The sequence below is a fragment of the Eurytemora carolleeae genome, unplaced genomic scaffold (genome assembly GCF_000591075.1).
Source record: "Eurytemora carolleeae unplaced genomic scaffold, Eaff_2.0 scaffold2, whole genome shotgun sequence".
In the NCBI taxonomy this organism is placed as follows: Eukaryota; Metazoa; Arthropoda; class Copepoda; order Calanoida; family Temoridae; genus Eurytemora; species Eurytemora carolleeae.
Genome location: NW_019396051.1, coordinates 623,709 through 648,339, shown reverse-complemented (window position 1 = coordinate 648,339; position 24,631 = coordinate 623,709). Strand labels below are relative to the sequence as shown.

At 33.0% G+C, this 24,631-nt stretch overlaps 1 protein-coding gene and 1 long non-coding RNA gene across 4 annotated transcripts; both read left to right on the top strand.

The window, feature by feature from the left end:
* The first annotated feature begins 7,978 nt into the window (after positions 1–7,978).
* LOC111704899 (uncharacterized) lies at positions 7,979–9,560 on the top strand. The gene is made up of 2 exons (XR_002765902.1): positions 7,979–8,539; positions 9,170–9,560. It is a non-coding gene; the product is annotated as an uncharacterized LOC111704899 (long non-coding RNA).
* A 3,515-nt stretch (positions 9,561–13,075) lies between these two features.
* Positions 13,076–23,967, top strand: LOC111704884 (major facilitator superfamily domain-containing protein 1). 3 transcript variants are annotated; one of them, XR_002765901.1, is made up of 13 exons: positions 13,076–13,201; positions 14,077–14,121; positions 14,182–14,337; positions 14,720–15,011; positions 15,664–15,880; positions 16,026–16,291; positions 17,379–17,475; positions 17,818–17,956; positions 18,317–18,452; positions 18,656–18,782; positions 19,264–19,469; positions 22,263–22,556; positions 22,730–23,722. XR_002765901.1 is itself a non-coding variant. In XM_023477267.1 (12 exons), exons 2-12 carry the CDS (start codon positions 14,085–14,087, stop codon positions 22,429–22,431), a joined length of 1,842 nt encoding a protein of 613 aa, XP_023333035.1. In that variant the 5' UTR covers positions 13,076–13,201; positions 14,077–14,084; the 3' UTR covers positions 22,432–23,967. The 3 variants fall into 3 exon arrangements, 2 of the variants coding, with proteins under 2 accessions (XP_023333035.1, XP_023333048.1); XM_023477267.1 differs by having other exon boundaries at positions 22,263–23,967; XM_023477280.1 differs by lacking the exons at positions 13,076–13,201; positions 14,077–14,121 and adding an exon at positions 14,450–14,515 and having other exon boundaries at positions 14,246–14,337; positions 22,263–23,967.
* Positions 23,968–24,631: the final 664 nt, after the last annotated feature.

Here is a 24,631-nt window from a genome sequence, read left to right as displayed (position 1 = left end):
TTTTCTTAAACCTTCCCTCAAATAGAATTTAAACACAATATATAAGAATGTTAATCAAAGTTGCCTTGCCTTAAACAACCAGCAGAAGAAAACATTCTTTAATAACATTTATGCCAGGAAGATATATAGAAGAAAACAATATTTATGTTGTTATATAAATAACATTTATACCAGGAAGATATATAGAAGAAAACAATATTTATGTTGTATATATATAACATTTATGCCAGGAAGATATATAGAAGAAAACAATATTTATGTTGTATATATAACATATGTACCAAGAAGATATATAGAAGAAAACGATATTTATGTTGTATATATATATATATAACATTTATGCCAGGAAGATATATAGAAGAAAACAATATTTATGTTGTATATATATATCACATTTATGCCAGGAAGTTATATATAAGGATGACAGGCGGGCATTGAATCAATACAAACAAAATGATAATATGTCCACGAAGCCCAGTTATTATCTAGATATAAATTGATTTCTAATGGATCCTCTACCTAACATTATCCTATTGAGTCCCTGGAGTATCAGACTGTATCTGGATATTACGGGTTTCAATCTATATCCAGCATCCCTATTATAGAATCATTGGGTCATGAGATCATAATAGAAAGCTTTTTCCTTCTTTATTTCTTTATTATTAAAAAGTTATCAAAACGGAGTGTCCTGTACCTGGATATTACGGTTTTTAATCTATATCCAGCATCCCTATTATAGAATCATTGGATCATGAGATCATAATAGAAAGCTTTTTCGTTTTAATTTCTTTAAAATAGGATTGTAATATAGAAAGTGAAATAATTGTTTTATTGATCAACTACCGTTAGAACCAGAGAACTGCGAAACATAAAGACGTTAGAGCAACACTGAAATGTATATTTTGACGTTGTTACAAATCAATTCATTTTACCAACAACTTATTAAATTAGTTATTAAGTGAATTTTGTCTGTTTACATTACACAATCTCATGTTCATTTAACTATTTCAAGTAATATCTGTAGTATATAAAAGTAGTATTCTTAATTCAAAGTTTTCTGGTTTTCACAGTATCAAATGAGAAGTAGCCTTATAACAACATATATTGAAACAAATATTAATTTCTTTTCTATCTGTATATTGAGATATAGATAGATAGATAGATATATATAGAGATAGATAAATAGATAGATAGATAGATAGATAGATAGATAGATAGATAGATAGATAGATAGATAGATAGATAGCAGGGGCGTATTCAGGAATTTGTCCGGGAGGCTTACATTTTTTTCTTTCCATGGGGGCTAAGCACCCGTTGGGGCCTGAAAACCCCCTAAAATCATTATATTTCACTGGTCCAGGGGGGTGCTTAGCCTCCATAGCCCCCCCTGAATACGCCTCTGATAGATAAATAGATAGATATGCATAGAAGAGTAGATAAGACAGAAGATTATTCTATGCAGGATGTAAACTCCCAGGATATTAGTCCTAATCAAGAACAGAATAGACCAACGGATGGATGGATAGATAGAAAGATAAATGAATGGATGGCTGAAAAGCGAAATTAATAGATAAATATGCAGCTGGACATTTTTTTTGTTATTTAATTTCTGTTTTGATTTCATACTTTTTGTATTTGCTACTTTAAAAGATCAAAAAATTGAAAACTGAACATAAACAAAAAATGTAATGACTTCAGAAAGAGTCACTTTTCTAGTAAACGTGGAAGAAGAGATGGAATGTGAGTTCACTCAACACCTATGTCCTATAGACCCTTTATGATATCTGTTTTCTAGTAAACGTGGAAGAAGAGATGGAATGTGAGTTCACTTAACACCTATGTCCTATAGACCCTGTATGATATCTGTTTTCTAGTAAACGTGGAAGAAGAGATGGAATGTGAGTTCACTCAACACCTATGTCCTATAGACCCTGTATGATATCTGTTTTGGATTAGTAATTTAGACGTATAGGAACAAAACACTTTCTCTTTTAGGTAATCCCTAGATCCTTCCAACCCGATGGTTTATTTAAATCTTTAATATTTCAAAATATTTGATCTGACAGAGTCCGAATTTAATGAATTTGATCCGTGTCTCAGTTCCGCCAAAAACCGGTTTTAATTGAGCGTCGTCGGCTTAAATCTTGAAACATTGAATACAATTCGAAGTGGAACCAACCAAATTTGAGCCGCGTCTCAAATTTAAGCCGCTGCTAAAATTCTTTAAATTCGGCCTCAGAACTCATACTTTGAAATTTCTAAGGTCTAAAACATCATGTTGCAAATATGGATGCGAGTGTAAAACTTGCTAAATTAAACTTATTTGTTCTTGCTAATTTACATATCAGTTCTTGCTAATTTACTTATCAGTGCATGCTAATTTACTTTAGAGTTCTTTGACAATTTACTTATCCTGTTCTTGCCAATTTACTTTTCAGTTCTTGCCAATTTACTTTTCAGTTCTTGCCAATTGGCTTTTCAGTTCTTACCAATTTACTTATCAGTTCTTGCTAAATACGTGCTGATTAACTTATCAGGTTTCGCTTAAAACTTGCGGATTAACTTTCTGCACATGCTGATAAATTTATCAGTTCTTGCTTTACACGTTCTGAATAACGTATCAATGTTTTCTGAAAAAGTGATGATTAACTTATAATAGTTATTAATTTAAATGTGGTGATTAGTTTATTAGTTCTTGCTTAAAACGTGCTGAGCTGATTAACTATTTCAGCTTATTTCCAAAACCTGTTGTTTTGGCTTAAAACCCGCTGATTTACAGAGCAGGAATGTGCTGAGCTGATTTATTGGGCAGATCTTTATTAAATCGTACTAATTTACTTTTTCCGAAAAAATGACATCTGAGATGTACTGTGAATAAGGAGTGTAAAGTCAACTGCACGAGTAACAAAAAGATTCAAAAGGAAGATATTAAGGTGTATTCACGAAATGTTTCTAGCAAACAGCTGAGAGAGTAAAAAGATTAGGATCTATGCGGATGAAAGAATTAAAATGTTCAACATAAATTGTTCTACAGTGAATCCCAGATATATGAAAACAGAGCAAATGTTTTTTATAATATCGTATTCTCAACATATTTAAGGTCAAATGCCGCGGAAAAATGAGTTTAATATATCAATTGCTGTACCTGCATATTTCAGGATAATATATATATATATCTGATACTGGAAAAATATATTAAAGATGGATTGTGTAAGATAATATATATATATCTGATCCTGGATAAATATATTAAAGATGGATTGTGTAAGATAATATATATATATATATATGATCCTGTATAAATATATTAAAGATGGATTGTGTAAGAAAATATTTATATATCTGATCCTGGATAAATATATTAAAGATGGATTGTGTAAGAAAATATATATATATCTGATCCTGGATAAATATATTAAAGATGGATTGTGTAAGATAATATATTTCTGATCCTAGATAAATATATTAAAGATGGATTGTGTAAGATAATATATAAATATATCTGATCCTGGATAAATATATTAAAGATGGATTGTGTAAGATAATATATATCTGATCCTGGATAAATATATTAAAGATGGATTGTGTAAGATAATATATATATATATATATGATCCTGTATAAATATATTAAAGATGGATTGTTTAAGATAATATATATATATCTCATCCTGGATAAATATATTAAAGATGGATTGTGTAAGATAATATATATATATCTGATCCTGGATAAATATATTAAAGATGGATTGTGTAAGATAATATATATATATATATATATCTGATCCTAGATAAATATATTAAAGATGGATTGTGTAAGATAATATATATCTGATCCTGGATGAATATATTAAAGATGGATTGTGTAAGATAATATATATATATCTGATCCTGGATAAATATATTAAAAATGGATTGTGTAAGATAATATATATCTGATCCTAGTTAAATATATTAAAGATGGATTTTGTAAGATAATATATTTTTATCTGATCCTGGATAAATATATTAAAGATGGATTGTGTAAGATAATATATATCTGATCCTAGATAAATATATTAAAGATGGATTGTGTAAGATAATATATAATTATCTGATCCTAGATAAATATATAAAGATGGATTGTGTAAGATAATATATATATCTGATCCTGGATAAATATATTAAAGATGGATTGTGTAAGATAATATATATATATCTGATCCTGGATAGATATATTAAAGATGGATTTTGTAAGATAATATATATATATCTGATCCTAGATAAATATATTAAAGATGGATTGATCCTATCACTGAGTGTAAACATAGCAATATTTATCTTCAGAATACCAGGAATACCAGGTCATATTTAAACAAATATTGACTCTCTACAGTCGGGTAATTCCATAGATTTAGGGATGGAAGAGTATTGATTTTAAATAATTGTCGAAACTAAATTCAGAGAAACCATGATTAATTTTAATATTTTTGCAACAAGTTCTCGTATGAACTATAATATTTCAAACTATTAATTCTAGTAGATCAAATAGCCAAATTTTGAGATATCAAAATCAGGTTGCAACGAAAAAGGAATGATAAATTTAGAGCTTGAGGTAAGAAATCAGTTCCTTTCTGATTACTTGATTACTTTTTAAAAGATAACAATGTTTGCATCTAAAACAAGGTTTTACAAACGTAATTTATCCAAAACGAAAGATATACATAAAAAAGAAAAATACATGATATTGGACTTTTGTTCCCAAACCATTCTATCTTTGTTTTGTTTTAATGTGCAGGGTGCAAGGAGTATTAAATAGAAGGGAGATATAACTGACGCGGCCCGCCCTTTCAGGATTATACATGCTTTGCAGACGGTACTCCATTTGAAAAAGAAATATTTGTCTGATGTACAATTACCAAGGATACAAATAACCTGAATCTAAATATTTCTTATACAAATGGAGTACCCGTTTGCAAAGCAAGTGTAATCATATGGTATGGCGGGCCGCGTCAGTTGTATCTCCCTTCTATTTCTTACTCCTTGGGAGGGTGTCCTAATTATGACAAATTAAAGACGACATAGAGATCCTCTTTAATTTTAGATTTTGAATTAGATTTTGAATTAGAAAGGTCAAACCACATTTTGGAAATTTTATAACAAAGAATTTCCATTGATTAACTATAACTTAAATAATTAATTCCCTTTTTTTGGGACACTCTGTATCAGGCACTGAGCGTCATTAAATTATACTTAAACTACATAAAAAAGTTTGATAATTAAAATAACTTTATTATTTTTAGGGTTTTACTTTCCAAATAATCCGTAACCTAACAATATGAATATGAAACGATTTAAAGAACCAGTATTTAGTGCAAATTGGATTTAAAGAACCAGTATTTAGTGCAAAGGATTTTTAAAAGTATGTCTAAAGTGTAAAGATGCAAAATACAACCTGATCGTAACTGTCTCAGGAGTCTGAGACATAGATGAGAAATAATCACAGATACTAAAAATCTAAAAATTATTAATACTCTCAGGAGGTTTCAACTCTGTAATTCGTTATACTCTCAGGAGGTTAAAACTCTGCAATTCTTTATCCTCTCGGTGGGTTCCAACTCTGTATTTCTTTATCCTCTAAGAAAGATCCAACTCTGCAATATTTTATCCTCTCAGGAGGGTTCAACTCTGCAATATTTTATCATTTCAGGAGGGTTCAATTCTGCAATATTTTATCCTCTCAGGAGGTTTCAACTCTGCAATATTTTATCCTCTCAGGAGGTTTCAACTCTGCAATATTGTATCCTCTCAGGAGGTTTCAACTCTGCAATATTATATCCTCTCAGGAGGTTTCAACTCTGCTATTCTTCATCCTCTCAGAATGTTCCAATTGTTCAATCCTTTATCCTTTTAGAAGGTTCCAACTCTGAAATATTTTATTCTCACAGAGGGTTCCAAGTCTGTAATTTTTCATCCTCTCAGATGGTCAGTCAAGTGCAAACTCTGTAATTTTTTATCTTATCCTATTTTAAACCATAATTCTTTATTATCTCCGTAATTCTTAATCCTCTCAGTTGATCTCAATAATGCAAATTTCAAGGATATAAACTAAGGAGTTTAGTGCGTGACCTGGCAAAATCTTGAATAGGTTGAAAACCTTAATGTACAACGTCTGAGTGCTTGCAACCTAAATGCAACCTGTAAAATTAAACCTGTTCAGAAGCAGACGTTTTTTAATAAAAACTAGTTTTTTACTAGCAACACTTCAGAAATATATGTAGTAGTGATTTAAAGAGAATGTAAACGTAAAATCAAGAAACCATTCATTAATAGAGTGGCAGGTCCTATTCGCGACAGTCCCCTTTAAGGCGTTGTCTGAGCAAGTAAGAATTATATATCCATTTTTTTCTTTGTGAAACCTAATTATTTAATTTGTGGTATTTTCTCTATAGAGAAGTGACTTGCGAATTTCTTGCTTCAGAAACATTTGACGAATTATCAGAATTAAAAACTCCTCATATTATCAATCAGATGGAAGACGACAGTCCCTGTAAGAATAAATATACCAATAAAGAATATTTAGTTAGAGGATTAGAAAACAAAAAATGTAGAAGAGTGTGAAACAAGAGATCGAATGTAGAAAGGTGTAGAGTAAGAAAGGATGTAGAAAGGTGTAGAATGAGAAAGAATGTAGAAAGGCGTAGAATAAGAAAGATTGAAGAAAGGTTTAGAATTAGAAAGAATGAAGAAAGGAGTAGAGTAAGAAAGAATGTAGACCAGTGTGGAACAAGAGATCGAATGTAGAAAGGTGAAGAATATGAAAGATTGAAGAAAGGTTTAGAATATAAAAGAATAAAGAAAGGTGTAGAGTAAGAACGAATGTAGAAGAGTGTGGAACAAGGGATCGAATGTAGAAAGGTGTAGAATATGAAAGATTGAAGAAAGGTTTAGAATAAGAAAGAATGAAGAAAGATGTAGAGTAAGAAAGGATGTAGAAGAGTGTGGAACAAGAGATCGAATGTAGAAAGGTGTAGAATATGAAAGATTGAAGAAAGGTTTAGAATAAGAAAGAATGAATAAAGGTGTAGAGTAAGAAAGAATGTAGAAGAGTGTGGAACAAGAGATCGAATGTAGAAAAGGTGTAGAATATGAAAGATTGAAGAAAGGTGTAGCGTAAGAAATGATGTAGAAAGGTGTAGAGTAAGAAAGAATGTAGAAAGGTGTAGAGTAAGAAAGAATGTAGAAAGGTGTAAGTAAGAAAGGATGTAAAAAGGTGTAGAGTAAGAAAGAATGAAGAAAGGTGTAGAGTAAGAAAGGATGTAGAAAGGTGTAGAGTAAGAAATAATGTAGAAAGGTGTAGAGTAAGAAGGGATGTAGAAAGGTGTAGAGTAAAAAAGAATGAAGAAAGGTGGAGAGTAAGAAAGAATGTAGAAAGGTGTAGAGTAAGAAAGAATGTAGAAAGGTGTAGAGTAAGAAAGAATGTAGAAAGGTGTAGAATAAGAAAGAATGTAGAAAGGTGTAGAGTAAGAAAGAATGTAGAAAGGTGTAGAGTAAGAAAGAATGTAGAAAGGTGTAGAAAAAAACAGCATATAGAAAGGTGTAAAATAAGAAATAATATTAAGGAGAGGCTAGAATGAAAAATATCTAAAATAATTGAAATCCAGTGAAACTCTGATAACTACCTGGGATCAAGTTGTTTAGTACACCTGGAGCAAAGACAGGAGTGGTACATCTGCAACAAAAACCCTTCGATTATCTCCGTCCTCGGGGAAAATGGAGTTTCAATCGCTAATAAAATTATATATTTTCATGAGTACATTTAAATATTTGAGAGTTTTGTAGAATTCTGAAGTGCACTGTTCTAGACAAATGCAAAATGGGCTCCACCTGCCCTAATGCATCAGGTGGAATTCAGGGACTAAACAAAATTGTCTGGGGTTAAATATGATTCATAATTATCACACAAATATATATTTTTCTTTATTCTTTTATCTAAAATTGTTATCTATCAGAAATGTTTTTTTAAAAACTTTTTTTAAAATTTGAATAAATTGCACTGTTGTAGTCCTACAGCCCTGGTCAATCCTGATATATGCACCTCAAGTAGAATCTAGAATTGGTTTTCAGTATTTGATCCAGCTCCGACCTAAACCTATCCTAGATCCAGCTCCGAACTAAACCTATCCTAGATCCAGCACCGATCTGAACCTATCCTAGATCCAGCTCCGACCTGAATCTATCCTAGATTAATCTCCGACCTAACCCCTTCCATTACACTAGAATTAGCTCCAACCTGAACCTATCCTTTACACTAGATCCAGCTCCGACCTGAACCTATCCCAGATCCAGCTCTGACCTGAACCACTTGATCCTTCTCAGACCGGAATCTGTCCTTAATATTTGATCCAGCTCCGACCAAAACTACTTGATCCAGCTTCGACCTTAATTTATTCAAATCAATCCATCCACTAGATCCCACCTTAACATCAGTTACGATGTTTTCGTTTTTCGAGTAGTTTGCTTTTACGAAACCCCATCGAATACGTGATCCAGCTGCTAAGGTAAGACTTTCAATAAATACATGTACGCAATGTGCATGTATGCAAATATTTTTTTTCACCGAAAAAAAGGTTTGATTTTTCTGAACTTTGTCCTGAAAAGTCTTAATTTAAATATTTTTTGATATTAACAATTTTTTTCTTCAAAAAAGTAGCACAGGTGTGTGAACGGATTAAACTAGGGTTAGTAATGACTAAAACCTGGTTTACCATTATACAAGTTCTAAAAGATTCAACGATTAAAACGTCATCATTTACCAGTAAGTTGATATTAAAGGTTGTAAAAACACAAGTATTGATAAAAGTTCGATACAGGAACAAATATCTTTATATTTAATTTTCGGGACATTTAGAAAGGGAATTGAGTCTTTGCCCCAAATTCTGATATCAAACTATGAATTAGGTTTGATAAAAAAGTATAAGTTTGAAATATAAAAGGTATAAATATAGGGATTTAAGGTTGTGGCAAAAAACTCAGTTCCTTTAAAAGATTAGACATTTAAAAAGTTGTATTAGGCTGTCACAAATATTAACATGGAGAGGCTTGCAGGGTTTTGGACTTCCTGTACATAGCTTATTATTTGTGAATAGTGAATTTTTTTTTAAATATTGATATCGAATTTATCTTATTAGGCTTGAAACCGAACCATGTGTGCACCATTAGTGTGTCCTGAGGTAGAGAGAATCACAAGGGTTGAGAAGGTTAGAGCAGCAAGAAAGATTGTGAGAAAATACAGGAAAAGAGAAGAACGAAGAGAAATGAGAAAATTAAGAAAACTGTTACCCAGGGGTGAGAAACTGAAAAAACAGGAAGTTATAGATGAAACCATCAGTCTAATAGTTGCTCTAGAAAAAAAGCTACTGGAGAAAATTCATCTTCAAGGGATGGTTCCTCCGGTTCTTTCTCATACTGGGCTTCAAGGAGATAATATTAGTTTGGATAAACTAAGAGAAGCAACATTATCTCTTCCTTTTATCAACTCATAAATATTATTCAAGAATAAATACATTTAGAAAAATTTTACAAAAAAAATACAATTTTTTTCACATTTAGAAAAATGTACCAACTTGTATTGAAAAGTTTATTTGAGAAATGCATTTAAAGTATTTTTAACTAACAATAATATAGATTATAGATATCGGAATGACGTATATTATGTATATTAGATCTAAAGAACAATTAATAAAGATAAATATGTGTTTTAAAGAACTGATAAATCCATAGAAAATCAATTACAGATTACATTTACGCATTACAAATTTTCAACTTGGAGGGGAGGGAGTTTGATCGTGAGAGCTTGAAGTAAAGATCCAAGAGTAATGATCCCAGGAGTTTGAAGTAAAGATCCAAGAGTATTGATCCCAGGGGTTTGAAGTNTGAAGTAAAATTCCATGGTTTGGAGTAATGATCCCAGGGGTTTGAAGTAAAATTCCAGTGTTTGGAATAATGATTCCAAGATTTGGAGTACAATTCAAGGGTTTGCAGTATGATCCAAGGGTTTTGAAGTAAAATCTCAGTGTTTGGAGTATCGATCCCAAGATTTGAAGTAAAATTCCAAGTGTTGGAGTAATGATCCCAGGATTTAGAGCACAATTCCAGTGTTTGGAGTAAAGATCCCAAGATTTGGAGAAAAATTTTAGGGTTTGGAGTAATGAATTCAGAATTTAAGTAAAATTTCAGCGTTTGGATTAATGATTCCAGGGTTTAAAGTAAAATTCCAGTGTTTGGGGTATTGATTCCAGGATTTAAAGTAAAATTCCAGAATTTATACTTCAGACCCTGAGATTATACTCCAGGCCCTAAGATTGTAAGCCAGACCCTGAGATTTTTCTTCAGACCCTGGGATTTTACTTAAGACCCTGAGATTTTACTCCAGACCCAGAGATTATACTCCAGACCCTGAGATTTTACTCCAGACCCTGAGATTTTACTCCAGACCTTGAGATTTTACTCCACACCCTGAGATTTTACTCCAGACCTTGAGATTTTACTCCAGACCCTGAGATTTTACTCCAGACCTTGAGATTTTACTACGGACCATGAAATTTTGCTTGAAAGCTATTATAATGAATGTTGATGATATATATAAGTATATTTAAAGAGATATGTAATTATATTCTAAATAACTAAATAAAAAAAATCGAAAATTAAAGTATGAACATTAAAAAAACATATAAATGATATTTAAATTCACATTAATTAATATTTTCTGTTAATTTACGACACTTAGGTTCGCGTGCCAAATCAATTTAGCGAAGTTTAAGCATGCAAGGTATATTCTTTATTTCTTCACATCAATTCAATACTCATTAATATTGATATATCTAATTGTAATTAATAAAATATACAGTGAAACCCTTCATAACGAATACATCGGAAGAATTTATCAAATGTCGTCTTGACAATTTTCAATGAGTTTTATACTATATTACGTAAATTTCAGTATTTGTGAAAATAAATAAATAGCCATGAATATGCGGGAACAGTTTTAAAGAGTTCCATATAATCATTTAATTAAAAAACTAAATATCTTCAACATTCCATTATCAGAAAGTGAAGAATACGACATTTGATGAATTCTTTCGATGTATTCGTTATTAAGGGTTTCACTGTACAAAATGGCGATATTTTCAAACAATCGTGTAAGTTCTTAAAGCTTCTATTGAATTCTTATTTATAAAAGCAGTATTGCCCGGATATTAATATTTGAGAAATATATTTACAATTTTTCTGGACGTATTTTCTTCAATATATGCTGATTTATGTGATAGGGTGATCAACATTATAGGTTGAATTGTGCAAAAGCTGATGACTTAGTGACTGGAGTTTTCAGACAGTATTAGAAAATTGTATTAACAATTTTTCAGCAAAAGATACAACCATGCCCATACTCTGGAGACATTTGCAATAGGACGGAATGTAATTATTGATCCAAAGAAGTTAGAAGAGTTAAACTCAATCTCTTCAATTCAAAAGTTTCCAGCTATTATAATCACAAAAGACCAATTTATTCCGACCTCAAATGTTTTTTTAATACATGCAACTGAAAGAAACAGGTCTAAATTTTGTTTCAGTTTTATAATTCTATTTATGTATTCTATTTGTAAAAAAACTTTTGGAAACTTGAATTATTTGTTTTTATTTCTAAAAATTTATTTTGTTTGAGAAGGAAAGATTAAAAACACCACCAAATATGTTAAATTTGATTGGAAACAAGTAAAATTACTAACTCATCAAACTTAAGAATGGCCATTCTAATTGCTAGGTAAAAACATAGATCAGAAAATGGCAAATGCCTTCTTATCACCCGGACATGATAAAATAGTAAGTTACATTGTTAATCATTCAATAACGTTTATACATTGCCATTAATTTTTCTATAATTGTATTTTATTGCAGGTTTGAAATATATCAATTTACATGATTATTGGCAACTTGCTATGTCTGAGTTAAGGAGCTAAGTCAACAAGTCAACTAAACAATGAGTCAATGAGTCAACAAGTCATCTAAACAATGAGTTTACAAGTCAATTAGTCAACTATAGTCAACAAGCGACACCTACGTTTCAACAAAACCGCTTTAAATTGGAATTGTTAAAATCTACTTCACAAAAAGGCAATGGCGGATGAAAAAAGAGTATTGCTGTCAGTTGGGAACGATAAACGGTGGAAAGAAAGAGAGCAGGAATTGAGTTTTTGCCACAACTCCAGTTTTCAAATCCTTTTATCTGTGCAGCCCAATATGTATTAGATCTTAGATATTTTAAACTCTGAATTCTGTTAGATAAAATAATCTTAGTTAGAAGAATCAAAGGATTACACCATCAAGTTGCAAAGATAAAGGAATCAGAATATTTAATTCGTGGGAAAAACTCAATTCCTTTGATGTTGAGATTGGAAAGGGAAGGTGAAGTACCTCCAGGGTTTCCAACCATGGGACTGTAGACGTAATTTCAAGTAACCCCTTTAAACCTTTAACTAAGAAAGGATGACCGAGATATCCTTATTTTTCTGGCTGAAAATTTATTATTTTCAATTGTGGTTTCTCTATTAAAGTGAGCGGCTAAGAATAAAGATCAAGACAAAGTACAAAAATTACTAAAATTCAACATATTTTTTAATAGAAAAGGACGATATTTTAGAATTACATTTATTGCTTCTAGATGATATAAATACATGATAAATAAAGGAGAGGAAGTAGGTCTTCTCTAGTTCCAGGTTCTGACACAATTGATAATCCTTGTTCGGGGATTTCTTCCTCTACAATTTAGTTTTTTTTATTGGTATAAGAAATGTTTGAAGGGTACCGTTGTGAATCGGGCGCCATTTCCATTTCGTGTAATTATCGAAGATGGGAGGAAGGCGGATTTATGTAAAGACGACAAAATAGTTTATTTAATATTGTAGCGCGGCAAACCAAGCCACTGATTGTGCATTTCAAGTTCTGAAAACAAAAAGTACCTTATGATCTTGTGATTTTCGCGCGGAATCTTTAAGAATTAATGATAAATTTTTATGTTCAATAAATCTTGAATAATAACTATTTAATTTCAGAATTAGAGAATGATCGGCCCGTGATTCTTGTATATTTTTGATGTTATGAAAATTTACATATTATTATTTTTTCTCTTTTGTTCCTTTTATCAACAACTTAAATTTTTCCAGGTAATAACATGCATCAAAAGATTACACTTTCACGCCAGGAAAATGTTCACATTTTCCGAAGAGTTGTTTACAACGTCGACCGTGCATAGCTTTATTTTAGATTTTTTTCTGACTTAACTGAAGATTTTAAAGAATACATTAACTTAAAACTTATATAAGGCTGTTAGAGGGTGTCCAAAAATCGGTCTCTAGGGCGGACCCACAAGTTTTCTTTAAGAAATGTAGTCTGACACAATATGAATAAATTTTTATGGGAGGAAATCGGTAATTTTCTTGTATTCTAGTTTTAGACCTTTTAATATTTATTTTGAAAATGTATCTGATATGATCACATAAGCAAAGTTGGGCATTGGGCCTGTCTTAGCGTGGCGTTCGTCCCTTAGCTTGTCATCGCCGCAGCGCTCGGTCCAGAAATTGTCTTAACCTTACCTAACCCTAAAACAATAAATAAAAATAATAATAATTTTGCTTAAGAATATGTAAAAAAAATTATAGGAGGGGGGTGGGTCCAAAAATCGTTCTCTAGGACAGACCTCAAAATAGATCATCAGGTTTTAAGTTGTAAATGAATATAATCCCAGTATTTAGGCTTATTCTTTAATTTGCGATATGTTTTGAACCCTAAATGGCGGGATCCCATAATTTTGTGACCTTTTTTTTGCTATACTATATTTTCATGTTTACGCTCAGAAAAATAACCACAAAAGCATATTAAAGCCTTGAAACGAAATGTTTAAAAGGCCTGAAAATGCACTTGATTTATGAGATCTCTTAAAAATGTATTTTCTCTAAATTAAACAATGCGCACTCTCATCAAGGTAATCGGAAACTATTCCAGGGGTTAAAGTCTTTTTTTTTTATGATTTTCATTGTAGGATTGAGAATGGCGAGTTGTCCTACGGAAAGAGAACCTTTGTTAGGTAATTTTTGCTAGTTTTCATTTAAGAGTATCGTTTTTACTAAGCTAATTTTCATTTTAGGACGGGGAAGAAGTTTACCAGATCGGCGGTCATTCCTTCCTCTTGGATCTTCGCCTGCCGATCGTCGTTCTCTTTTACCTATATCTGAAGCTCCTAAACGCGGGAGAACAATATCAGAATGCCCACGTAGAATTCCTATCAATGAACCGAACCAAGGTATTTTGATTAGGATTATTGTAGTAAAATCTCGGCAAAACTTTATCTTTAATTAGCGTATTATTTACTAGTATACGATAAAATAATAAACTACATGCTAGACCACTCGCAGGACTAGGCGGGCTGGGGTAACAGCCTGGGCTGCATGAGGACCCAACCGACATGCGGCCTGGCCCAGGTCGTATTTACTTTACCAATATACGACCCTAACAGGCCCCCTACCCTGAGGGTCACATCTTATTATCTAATGGGGGTGCTGATGGGTCGGGTTACTCGTTTTTTCTAAGGTCACTGAGAGGACAAATGTGGACTTCGTTATAAATAAATAATGGAGAGAAAACGAGGGCGAAAATACGTTAATAGTAATTTTGATATTGTTCAGATGAAGTACAAAGAGAGCGAACCTTTTCTCCCACTGATATAGAAGTAGACCTTGAAGGATGGCAGGGAAGCTGTCTGTGTCATCCACAAGCTCTGCTCCACAGGGTGATTGCTTTGATCCTGATGTGTCTCCTCGGGTTCGGAAATTACTTCTGTTTTGATAATCCTGGAGCTCTGCAGTCGGAGTTGAAGGATGCAATGAACATTACGACGGCGCAGTTTGCAAACCTGTACGCCTGGTACTCCTGGCCAAACGTTGTTCTTCCAATCATTGGCGGATTTTTAATGGACAGGTTGACTATTTACTATTATATATATATATAAAGTAGTAATCTCTGTTTGTTTGTTTGTATGTCCTATCATAATTCGTCAACCCCTGGACAGATTTGCCGTAAGTTTTGATAAGGGAACTTGGGAGAATCACGGGAATGTCTTAGCTTGGTTTTGACTTTTGATATTCTAAGTTGAGTGGGTCCACTGTTACAGGGGAAATGTTTTAAATCGGAATTTACGACCAAGGGCAGGTAAATTGTGAGAGTAATTAATAATGAGCAACCTGGGCAACGCTGAGTTACCAAGCTAATGTATATATAATATATATTTTAACCTTCTTTAAAACTCAATTTAAGGGACTGTCGACGAAATTTAAAAGGTTACTTGCTTGATTTACATCGGTATCAATTAGGAAGATATCGAAGTTTTTCTGTATTATATATATATATATAAAAATAATATTATTCACCATCACTTAAAGGTTTAAATAGTACGTTTGTACGGATGTGATTCTAGGAGGTTTGTTGAGGGTAATTTTAAATTACGTTGACAGTCCCTTTAAAGGTAAAGCAGTCGCAATTCTTTCGAACTCATTTGTTGATGTAAAATTGTATTACATCTTTCTTCCCGGTTATTCAGGAAAATGGAATCTAAAAATAAATCTACGTTTAGGGTTTTCGGAATAAGATTGGGAACTATGCTCTTCGCATTCATCATCATCTTTGGGCAGATCATCTTCAGTATGGGCGGGTTCCTGGACAGGCTCTGGGTCATGGAGGTCGGGAGGTTCGTGTTTGGGATTGGAGGAGAATCCCTTTCCGTGGCACAGAACACCTACGCTGTTTCATGGTTTAAGGGAAAGGAGCTCAACATGGTTTTTGGATTTCAGGTGAAAATTATATTTGAGGGGTTGGTTGGGGGAAACGTTCGAACAAAAATTTATTTCATTTTTGTTGCTCTTAATTTTGCTCTTAATTTTGACTTGTGCCAGAGATTTGGAATTAAAGGATCTCTAATAGATGTTTACTCTTTAGTTGAGTATTGCTCGGGTTGGCTCCACAGTGAATTTTCTTCTCATGGGTCCTCTCTTCCAATACATAAAGAACCAGACCTTAGAGAGGGACGCAGCCATGAACCACAGTATGAACCTGTTCTGGGAGGAAAACCTCTTCGAAGAAAGTTATCTGAATGGGTCCCAGGAGCTAGATCTAATCGCTGAAAGAGATAGTTATGGTCCAACGGTTATAGGATGGACTCTTCTTACTGCTGGAGGTTTTTGTGTTGCATCATTTTTCTGCAGGTAACAGGGGAATATAAGTTCTTGAAAAATCATTTCCTCCCATATTATTTCAAATTTATTAAACACCTTTTTTCTCGTTGAAGAAAAATAAGTTATTTTTAATTTCTTTTTAATCTTTACCCCCCCCAAACGTTGAAAATCATCTCCACATGGGTAATTATTTCAAATTGGAATATATTTACCCTTACAGGGAAAGAAATAGTCCACTCCTTACAGGGAAAAAAATAGTCACCCCTTACAGGGAAATAAATAGTCCACTCCTTACAGGGAAATAAATAGTTACCCCTTACAGGGAAATAAATAGTTACCCCTGACAGGGAAAAGAAATAGTCCACTCCTTACAGAGAAATAAATAGTCACTCCTTACAGGGAAATAGTCACCCCTTACAGGGAAATAGTCAACCCTTACAGGGAAATAAATAGTCACCCCTTACAGGGAAATTAATAGTCAACCCTTACAGAGAAATAGTCACCACTTACAGGGAAATAAATAGTCACTCCTTACAGGGAAATAGTCACCCCTTACAGGGAAATAAATAGTCACTTTCAGAGAAATAAGTAGTCACCCCTTACAGGGAAATAGTCATCCCTTACAGGGAAATAAATAGTCACCCCTTTCAGAGAAATAGTCACCACTTACAGGGAAATAAATAGTCACTCCTTACAGGGAAATAGTCACCCCTTACAGGGAAATAAATAGTCACCCCTTACAGGGAAATAAATAGTCACCCCTTACAGGGAAATAAATAGTCACCCTTTTCAGGGAAATAAATAGTCACCCCTTACAGAGATATAAATAGTCACTCCTTTCAGAGGAATAGTCACGTAGAGGGAAATAAATAGTCACCCCTTTCAGGGAAATAAATAGTCACCCCTTACAGAGAAATAAATAGTCACCCCTTTCAGAGGAATAGTCACCACTTACAGGGAAATAAATAGTCACCCCTTACAGGGAATAAAATAGTCCACTCCTTACTGGGAAATAATTAGCCCTAAATGTATATACTTAAATACAGGGCCGGTAATAAAACAGTTGAATACAGAAAGAGAATAGCGAGCTGACCGTAACCATATCTTATTTGTCCAGTGTTATCCTTGCCTGGATGGATAAGAGAAGGAACGAAATCTTGAACATTGTTGAACCTGGAGACTCCGGAGAAGTCGTTAAAATCACCGATGTCAAGGTACTTTTACAGTAACTATATACAGAGATAGTTTTGTCAATGAGAGTAGAGATAAGTTAGGTTGGGGGAGGGGGGGGGGAGTTATCGGGTTAGTTTACAGTTAACTTTGACGTATTAGGATTCTTAGGACACACACATACCATTAATTTGAGTTTTATCAAAAAATAATTAAGATAGTCGGAAATTTCCTGGGCAATTTTTTTGTGTGGGTTTTTAAAATTGTGAAAAAATTGTTGCTTTTCATAGCAAAATTTATCGAGAGAAAGAAATTATAGTTTTCAAAATAGGGTTAAAACAAAAGTTTCTGGGAGGAAAAACTTGATAAAACCGGATTGTTGTCAGGATTTTCCGTTATCCTTCTGGTTTTTGTGCCTAGCCTGCCTCTCCTACTACGGGGTTATATTCCCCTTCGTGTCCCTGGCCAAGGACTTCTTCAAGGTCGAGTTTGATATGGACGGGAACTCTGCTAACTTTATTACAGGTTAGAAAACGGCAATTTATAATTTTTTTTGCTGCGGAATTTCGAGAAATCAAATAGATATTAAAAACCTGATGTAATTACTAATTATAAATCATTCATTAAATCCGAGGCCGAATTTAAACAAATTAAGTTGCGGCTTAAATCCTCCAAAACCCGGTTTAAATTGAGCGCCGGCTTAAATCTTGAAACATTTGATACAATTTTAAGTGAAACCAACAATAATTAAGCCGCGGCTTAAGTTTAAACCTCGGCTCAAATTCTTTAAATTCGGCCTCCGGTCCCAGCACTGATTAATTTATAATCCATTATTAATCATCCTTTCATTTTTTTTATACAATTCCTTAAATATATTTGTTTAAGGTTTGATTTATCTTGTATCTGCTCCTGCATCTCCCCTTCTTGGTTTACTCATGGATAAAACAGGACGGAATATATCATGGGTAGTTCTGGCCATTATATCTAGTATTGGATGTATCTGCCTTCTTGCATTCACCAGGAACAAATTATATTTTAATTCAACTAAAATGTTTTAAAAATAATTTCCAAGAATGGAAGTGGAACAGTTAAAGAGATTAAAATGGGCCAAAAGTGCTTTAAAAAGAAAATCACCACTCAGTGCTGCCTAGGCTCATTTCCTTGGATTTTATTTTGTTACTTATTGATTGAAGTGTCAAATATGAAATAATTTTGTATAAACAGTGTGAATCCGTTCATATCTATCTCATGTTTGGGAGTAGCATACAGCCTTCTAGCCTCGGCACTTTGGCCGATCGCTGCTCTGATCATACCTGAATATCAGCTGGGGACCGCATACGGTCTTATGCAGGTTAGCTCAGTCCATTTGCTACGTTTAAATCCCAATTTTTTTTCTTTTTATTTAACTGACTTCAATTTGTCGGCTGCTTATGTATATATGCTTAGTTCTTAATTTTGTTATGGTTATCGCGATAGGGAAGTTTTTTACGGAGGTTTTAAAATTAGAACTACTACACCTTTCCTTAGATGTAAGCTTGTATGGTCTTCTAATATGACTTAAGACTAACAAACTATTCGGGAACATTTCATCATGAAGTGTGTGTGTACTGTGTATTAAGCAGCGTACTTTTTTCAAATTTTATGTGAGGTTTTTCTCAGGTTTTATTTAATTCTTATTTAATAAAATAACAGTTTTATCTGCACTGCTGAACGATTTCCTCATAGATTACACAAGTTGTCTGATGTTTGAGGAAATTATGTAAAACCACAAACTCGGAAGGATAAAAATTTAAGACATCTTGCAATTAAAGTATTTAGTTTTTTTCTTACAGGCAATTCAAAACTTGGGGTGTGCTCTGATTGTGATGGCCGCTGGATTGATCGCAGACGAGTATGGATACACGTGGTTAATGTTGTTCTTCCTCGGCTGGTTGTTCCTGTCTCTGACCTCGACTGTCTGTATCTGGTTCTGCGACTGTTCTACGACCGGTTATCTTAACATGTCGATAAGTGAGAGACAGATATTCGACGATGCAAGGTTAGCTTTAATTTTGATCAAAACCTATTCGACGATGCAAGGTTAGCTTTAATTTTGATCAAAACCTATTTTCAGAAAGTTTTCAAGAATTCAGCAGTCAATATTTGATCTGAAAGGAATTGTCTATCTTTTTCTAGACCGTTTACTTAAAATTAAAAAGATCACTAATGATTCACAAGAAAATGAATGAGATTTTTTCCAGTACAGATCGAAAATGAAGATATATTAGCAATCGTATCCCAGAGAAAGGTTTTGAATCGTTTGAGCCACAAAACTTCACATTAAAAATAGTTATTTCCATTTAATTAGAAGTATTTTTTTGAGTATTTTACGATGGACAACTTTAAAATAACAAGTTATCATTCATAATTTCTTTATTTTGAGATATTTGAGACTGGAAGATAATTAAGGTTGAAAAAGTTGCTTAAAACTCTTGCTCATTGACGTACATTAATAGCAAATTTGCTAGTTAAACAAGTTTAAATATTACACTACATAATTCTAGCTATTCAAAATTCACAATTGAACCTAAACACTCGCTGGGGAGACCTCAGCCATGCGACTTTTGCCCAATTAAGGGGTAAATTTCGCATGGAGGAGGTCCAAAAGTGAGGCATGGCTCAAATTTGGTCATGTGGCAAGGAACTTCGCGCCTTTCAGTAAACGGTTGTTGTAACTTCTTCCTAAATATAAAAAGAAGTCCAGGCTGAAAAACCAGGACACGGAAAGGACTTGAACCTCCAATCCACTACTGGAGCCCATTTTCATCCCCGCCCCTTGTGATTTGATTTGATTTGCTTGCATTTACGTGACGTTTTCGTTCTGCACATTTGCAAATTAAAACATTACAATTACGCTTTTTGTTGAACATTCTTTAGAATTTTCAAAATTACAATGGTTTACTTTAAAATGCAAAACTTTCTGTAAATTTTTTAAATTACAACGGTTGAATTTAAAAGCTGAGGGTTTTTTGTTGTCTTTGTGTTTATTTGCTTATTTGCTTAAACCGAAGAACAATACTGTTTCCTTGGGTATTAGGATAAAAATTGGCTCATTGATAAGTTGTTTTGGGCGCCCTTTTGTCCTATTTTTACCAGTAATAATTTAAGATTTAAATTTTTATTTCAGTGCGATTTGTTTTAACAATTTAAATATTACAACATTTCAATGATCGAAGTACATGTATTCATTTATTAAGTACAACTGTGTAACAGAGTACTGTTGTAGTTGGATAGTTTGTTGGATATAGTAATAATATATGAACTTTACCCAAAAAAACCTCCGTCCTTGTCTTAAATTGAACACGAGCTACCTGTTCGGGCACTGAGGGAGTAGGAGTAAGAGTACGATAGAGGTAGATGCAGGTCAGCCTGAAGTCGAGGGTTACATAACCCTGAAAATAGTCTATGAAAAAAGGAAATAGGACGGCGGGGCCGAATCCGCAAAGGCGGAAAACGGGCCCCACACAAACAGGTTAACACAGTAAAAGGTTGGTGAAGAATAAATAAAAGAACAAAAAATACCGGAACATACCGCAACGGAACTTGGAGTTAAAGTAGGAAATAAGTAGACCGCAAAGCGACTCAGAAAAGTAACCAAGTAACCGTAAACTGCAGAAAGGAGAGAGAGTCTGAAAGGAAGCTAGAAGCGTAAACTGCAGGAAGGAGAGAGAGTCTGAAAGGAAGCTAGAAGCGTAAACTGCAGAAAGGAGAGAGTCTGAAAGGAAGCTAGAAGCGTAAACTGCAGAAAGGAGAGAGTCTGAAAGGAAGCTAGAAGCGTAAACTGCAGAAAGGAGAGAGTCTGAAAGGAAGCTAGNGTACATAAGAAAGAGACAGAGAACCAACTCCCCCACGCCAGAACAGAAAGTCGTGGCCCTCGCATCGTTTAACCACTTCAAGGATCAGCGCCTAAACAACCATATAAAACCTTGTTCAGTGTGATAACTTAATGCAACAACAGTGTTTAAAAGGAATTGATCGGCAATCTATGGTAGTTGAACTGAGGTTGCAGTATTTTAGAGAAATTTTTTAGGATTTATTTGAGACATATATCTATAATTTCTGAGTTTGAGCGCAACGTCGACGTTAAAAATCATCAATTTGAGTGCGTACGTCTTGAGAATCGTTTTTTTAATTATTAAATAACGACGACAAAAATGTAATAGGATTCTCAGTAAAATGATTAGTTGTTCAGGAAGAAAATAAAAATTATCTCTTATCATCGAAAATAAGAAATCTTATTCAATTATTAGTTTCTATAATCTCTCATTATTCACAATGATTTTCTGCGGATTTTCTGGAATTTTGATTGAAAAGACGACATTTGAAGAATTTGTCGAAATCTGCGAACAAATTCACAGAAAATAAGAAATTCAATACAATGTTGAAAACGAAATAATTGATTCTAACATTGATTTATTGACAAATTTCTTTTGAGAAATATGTTCTTAAACATCTAATTAGTTTACTACAGAATATTTACAATATTTTTTGTCGTCGTTATTTAATAATTTAAAACAAAAAAAACGATTCAATACGTACCCACCCAAATTCATGATTTTGAACGTCGACTTTGCACCCAAAGTTCAGTAATCATAAATCTTTAAAACGTTTTATATTTCTCAAAAAAAAATCCTTAATACTTTCTCTTCAATACTGCAATCTCAGTTCAACCACCATACATTGCCGGTCACTCCCTTTAGATAATCTTAATGATAGCATGAGATACAGATAAAATCTTGAGACTAAATTTTGGAACGTTTTTTTGTTGGTACTAATTTCTTTTATATTACAGGCAAGCTGCCCTGGACGCTGAGAGAGCTAGACAGATAGATGGACATCGGTTGCTTAGCAGACCAAGAACTGACGCAAATATACGCAATCGATATCTATCCAAGATCGGAGCTCATCTCCCGGCTCATCTTGGTCAAGGTCGTCTCATAGTTCCAGCTCATCAGAGATAACTAGACGACTGTCCAGAGCACATTTGTCAGATAATAGTTGTATAGTAGTGTATAGATTATAATTTGAATCTAGGGAAATTAATTGAGATTATTTACAATTAATAATTTATTAGTGACTAACAGGGGTCTATGTTTTCCTGAAAATCAATTCTACTCAACATAAAACATAATTCTTCCCTGTTTTGCGCGGAGCATTAACATTTTTTTTCGGGGATTTAATTCTGAACTCAAATTTTTGGATATTTTTTTGTGAAGTAAAAAAGGGTTGGATAATTCTGGAAAACATATATCCCTGAAGATTTGGCTTAATAGTTGTACTTGAGAAATAAACAGAAATTATGAAGAAAATAATTAAATAACAGTTTAAATTTTTTAAACTATACTGTGATAGTTTTAACTAAAATTCGCCCAACTACTAAAATTCACTATTTTTTTTTCTCAATACTTCATATTATATATCTTCAGATCTGAATTTCATCCACAAGATAAAGAAAATCTAAGAAATCAGTTCAGTGCTTTCCATTTTTATTTTTCTATAAGATAAAGAGGTAAAAAACCCATGAAGCAACTTCATGTGTGCAAACCGGAAACTACTCCGATTGTATATTTTAAATTGTGTGCCTTATCTCAACTTTTTAGTAAACATATTTAAATATTAAAATAATGTTATATTTGTAATAACAGTTATTTTGTATGCCTGGAATTATATAGTTTTGGAATCTGGAATTAATATTAACGGATATCAAATTGCATCATCGACTTAGCAACGTAAACAAACCAAAACTGCTTAAGACAGTTTTAAGAACATTCTTTTTTTTCTAGTTCATTTTTGATTTAAAATTTAAAATTTTTGACTTTAAATGAATTTCTTACTTTCACTACACGGGCATTAGTAGATTACGAAATTATTATTAAAAATCTTTAAAGATATTTTCTTCATCAGAATACCGACGTTAAATAATTTTTATAAAGTTATTTTCTAATAATTTGACAATACCAAAAAATCTCTTCAGGTTCTTGCTTTAAACTCGAGAGTCTTTTCGTTGGTTGTATAACGCTAAGTTTACACAAGATAAAAAATATATTTCGGGACGGAACATCGGTCAAATAATTTGTATCCCAAAGATATTCACTCTTCACACAATTACACTAAAAATACTCTTGAGCTAACATGACCGTTAACATTTTGTTTCAGTTTTCACTTCAAAAAAGATCTTTTGCTTTTTATGAACATAAAAATATTTCCATTCTTTGATACTCACCTCATGCAGATATTTATAAATAAAACAATGTGTGAACGCTTTTGAACGTAAAATTTAATTGTTATGTCAAGTTTTTTTCCAATGTCTTGAATATTTTATGAAAATGCTCACAATATTTTGTTACGTTTTGCTAACTTGATAAAACATTTTGAGCATTTTTCTGGTTTATTTCTATCCGATTATTTATTATTTATGTGTGATAGTTTTACACTTGGCTTTAACTTAATGAAGTTTATATTTAATATGATATTGTAAATACCAAATATATTAAAAAGGGAACTTAGCTAGAATAAAATTATGTTACTACATGTGAATAAATTTATGTAATGCTAATCCCTGATTTTACGTTAGGTCGAATATAGGAAAACTATTAGTTTTATAGTTCTATCAAGGCAGAAAGGATAATCTTATTATAAGGTCTTTTAACCATGTTTTTAATGCAAATTTGTAATAACCTTAGTTTTAATGAAAGTTTTTGTAGATTTTGAAAGCGATGCTGTGAAGCGTCTGTAGATACAGACCAGGGTTAGAGAGAGGGATACAGGGATAGAAGGATGGATACTGGAATACAACCAGAGGAAATAAGGATGGATACAGTGATACAACCAGAGGAAAGGAGAAGGATGGATGCTGGGATACAACCAGAGGAAAGGAGAAGGATGGATACAGGGATACATCCAGAGGAAAGGAGAAGGATGGATACTGGGATACAACCAGAGGAAAGGAGAAGGATGGATACACTGGGATACAACCAGAGGAAAGGAGAAGGATGGATACAGGGATACATCCAGAGGAAAGGAGAAGGATGGATACAGGGACACATCCAGAGGAAAGGAGAAGGATGGATACAGGGATACAACCAGAGGAAAGGAGGAGAATGGATACAGGGATACAACCAGAGGAAAGGAGAAGGATCGATACAAAAATACAACCAGAGG